Source organism: Opisthorchis viverrini (genome assembly GCF_000715545.1).
Source record: "Opisthorchis viverrini unplaced genomic scaffold opera_v5_694, whole genome shotgun sequence".
NCBI lineage: Eukaryota > Metazoa > Platyhelminthes > Trematoda > Opisthorchiida > Opisthorchiidae > Opisthorchis > Opisthorchis viverrini.
In genome coordinates, this window is record NW_008752354.1 from 79422 (window position 1) to 80548 (window position 1127).

At 40.0% G+C, this 1127-nt stretch overlaps 1 protein-coding gene across 1 annotated transcript in view; it reads left to right on the forward strand.

Moving 5' to 3' along the window:
* Nucleotides 1-794, forward strand: part of T265_15646 (hypothetical protein) — a gene marked incomplete at both ends in the record, with an annotated part of 13842 nt that extends 13048 nt beyond the window's left edge. The window contains one exon of the mRNA XM_009178856.1: nt 702-794. Within this exon, the coding sequence (XP_009177120.1) occupies nt 702-794 (93 nt within the window). The remainder of the gene's footprint in view (nt 1-701) is intronic.
* Between the last annotated feature and the right edge of the window lie 333 nt (nt 795-1127).

The window sequence follows — 1127 nt, forward strand, 5'->3', positions numbered from 1 at the left end:
AGACGACATTCTCACAAGCAAAAAGGGGGACTGCCATTTAACTGGAAAACAAGACTGCTTCCAGAGATGGGGTCATTTTGCTCAGCCGTCAGAAACCTATCTTCAAACCACAAGTTCCTGAAGCACCTCTTTACCCGCTCCCAAAAAGGACCATTTGCTAAATTCCGCTGCTCAATTGGACATCCCATCCAATGTCACAATTAGGAACCTGCATCTAAACATTGGCGTGAAGACCACTTTGTTCCTCTATGTAGGTTCACTCAAGAACTCAATGGGTCCCTCCTTGAATGACCGAATAAGTAATTAGTCGAAATTTGGCTAGCCCATCAAAGTAGCTCAAACAAATTTACTGTCTTTTCGCCCAGTGGTGACGCAACGGCATCAGTGGTCCCTTATTAAGGGATGCCTTCATAGAGTGGACACAAATGTGCTCATCTTAGAAAATACTTCAAAGACCCGAGGAGAAGCGGTTTATCCTATTCTGGGAACGAAGTTACAACACAATTAGGTTTCTTAAATAACTGAGATTGGTATATGTTGACGTCCGAGTTTTCAGAATAATAAATGAATTTTTAAAACCAGGATTTTAGACATTATAACATAGTCAACAGAAGAACTTAAACGTCAGTGTCAATACCTAAATGAAATTTGATTCCATCAAGCTCAACCAAGCTAAACTATTCCAACTATTTATTTTTCAGCAGTCAAAACAGCCGTCCAGCGTATTTTCAAAGTTTGAGAATATTCCAATGGAACCCTACGAAGTGTGCGTGTTCTCAGATGGGCCCTTCCAGGTAAATATGCCCCTATCATCCTAACCTTCACCAGTGGAATTTGCACAAACAGACTCGCTTTTCCACACTTCATTCAGATACTTGTCTTTTTGACTACGCAAGTTAATACATCTACTAACCAACTGCATCAACTTGGAATCCCTTTCCAAATTTCTAACAATGCTATATCGACAACTGACATTAATCAACTCTAGTGTATACCTTCACAATCCAGTATTTACCATTGGTTACGGAAACTTGTTTTGATCCAACGGAATTAAACGCCGTCATCTATTGTAATTCCAGACTTTTTTATACCTTGCTTGTATCGGCACAAACAGTGGTGTCAGAATC